Consider the following 1815-nt stretch of genomic DNA (forward strand, 5'->3'; position numbering starts at 1 on the left):
AAGGAAAACATGGCAACGGACAAACAAAATTCAGTTGGGGAGGGGGGCGGGGGGCGCTGGGGAGGGTCTCGCCCGGGGAGTAATTCAGTGTAGAACCGCCACTGCAAGTCGGCAACCCTGTGTGCACCCAGGGGGACCTGCAGAGGGACAGGGACAGAGAGGAACGTAAGTGCAGCTATCAGCTAACGGTGCTACACCGTCACACCCTGTTTTTTAATTCCTTGTCATCTTTAAGACGTTGTGGCATTTCCTTTTCAACAGTTTTTATTTGTGTCTTGCACTCTTTGATGTCAACTGTGTTTATCTGAGCCAGTTTTGCAACTGCAGCGACCATCACGGAGGTTTTCCTTTGCTGCACCAAATGTGTCTCTGTTGTCCGTCACCTTTTCAATCACCTAACAAATGCAATGGACATTTATGTTTGTTCCGGTGAAATTTTCATCTTCCTTGGAGGAACCGAAGACTTTGTTGGAGTAGCAGGGGGGATTTTTCTCGAACCAGGATTACTGTTGGAGGTCTCCATTGCTGTGCAGTCATGTTCAGACAAATTAGCATGACCAGAAGCCGTTGCTAGCTTAGCTACTCTTTTTCAGTTAGCCATCTCTGTCGTGCTGATATAAAAAATGCAAAAGAACCACTAGCACCACACACTTCCCTTTCTTTTTGCAAAATATGGTCTAGTCAAATGTTTCTCTTTGTTACATTGGGAATTATTTGTGGTTAAAGTTGGTTTTATAACACTAATTCGGGGGCAGAGACCACGAGGTTAAAAAACCCAATGTGTCCGCATTGCCATTTCACTGGAAGTCCCGCAAAATCGAGGTTAAACGAGCATGAGCCTCGGTGGCGGGCTCATGCTCTTCTGTCTCCCATGTTAGATAAATGTAGTAATTTGACTGGATAGAATCTAGGCCAATCAGCATGAACCCTCCTGTCTGTTATTGGTGTAACATCGACTCCTGCTCGTCCTCCTGCAGCGACAGGCCCGCTTACCTCGGCGCCCAGGACCAACGGCCGCGGGGATCCTCCAGACTCCTTCGTCGTTGGAACCTCCATGGTCTGCCATGTCCGCGTTAACAGGAGCCGAACCTTCTGTCACCCAGGCACCCTCGTCCATGACATCACCACCTCTGCCCACCAACTCGTCCTTCACAACCCTTCCATTCACACAATAATAGTCCATGCAGATGTGAACGACCTCAAGCTCCAGCAGTCTGAGACCCTCAAGAGGGACTTCATCACCCTCATCCACACCATCCAACAGCAAAACAAGCAGTGCATCATCTCCGGTCAGCTTCCATCTACCCACTTTGGAGACATTAAATTCAGCCGTCTGCAACAACTCCACATCTGGCTTAAAAGAAACTGCACCACTAACAATATTCCATATGTTGATAATTTCACCACCTTGTACAACAGATCATATCTCTTCAGACCAGACGGCATCCATCCAAACAGAACCGGATTTCATCTGCTTTGTATGAAAATTGAACTTACACTCCGCTCCACCAAACTGTTCAACAAATGACTGGACCACTGCAATAACCCATCTTCAGTCGAACAACCCATTCCAGTCCACATAACAAGCAGAATTTACAAACCTCTCTGGCTCAGGTCCACCATCAGACATCTCCATCCCATAAACATAAAGCCGGACACAAAAGATGAAACAAGTCACCTGCACTCGGATAACATTTTGAATTTTGCTGTTTTGAACATTCGTTCTCTTGTAAACAAATCTTTTATTGTTAAGTAATTTATTTTAGATAATGTTAGGAATGACTTCTTCCCTAAAAAGATTTCTATAAATGTTCT

The 1815-nt window shown here is 45.9% G+C and overlaps 1 protein-coding gene across 1 annotated transcript in view; it reads left to right on the forward strand.

Annotated features, from left to right (window-relative positions):
- Nucleotides 1-1528, forward strand: part of LOC112142036 — a 14614-nt gene extending 13086 nt beyond the window's left edge. The window contains exon 7 of the mRNA XM_036211006.1: nt 978-1528. Within this exon, the coding sequence (XP_036066899.1) occupies nt 978-1528 (551 nt within the window). The remainder of the gene's footprint in view (nt 1-977) is intronic.
- Nucleotides 1529-1815: the final 287 nt, after the last annotated feature.

Source organism: Oryzias melastigma, unplaced genomic scaffold (genome assembly GCF_002922805.2).
Source record: "Oryzias melastigma strain HK-1 unplaced genomic scaffold, ASM292280v2 sc00363, whole genome shotgun sequence".
Lineage (NCBI taxonomy): Eukaryota > Metazoa > Chordata > Actinopteri > Beloniformes > Adrianichthyidae > Oryzias > Oryzias melastigma.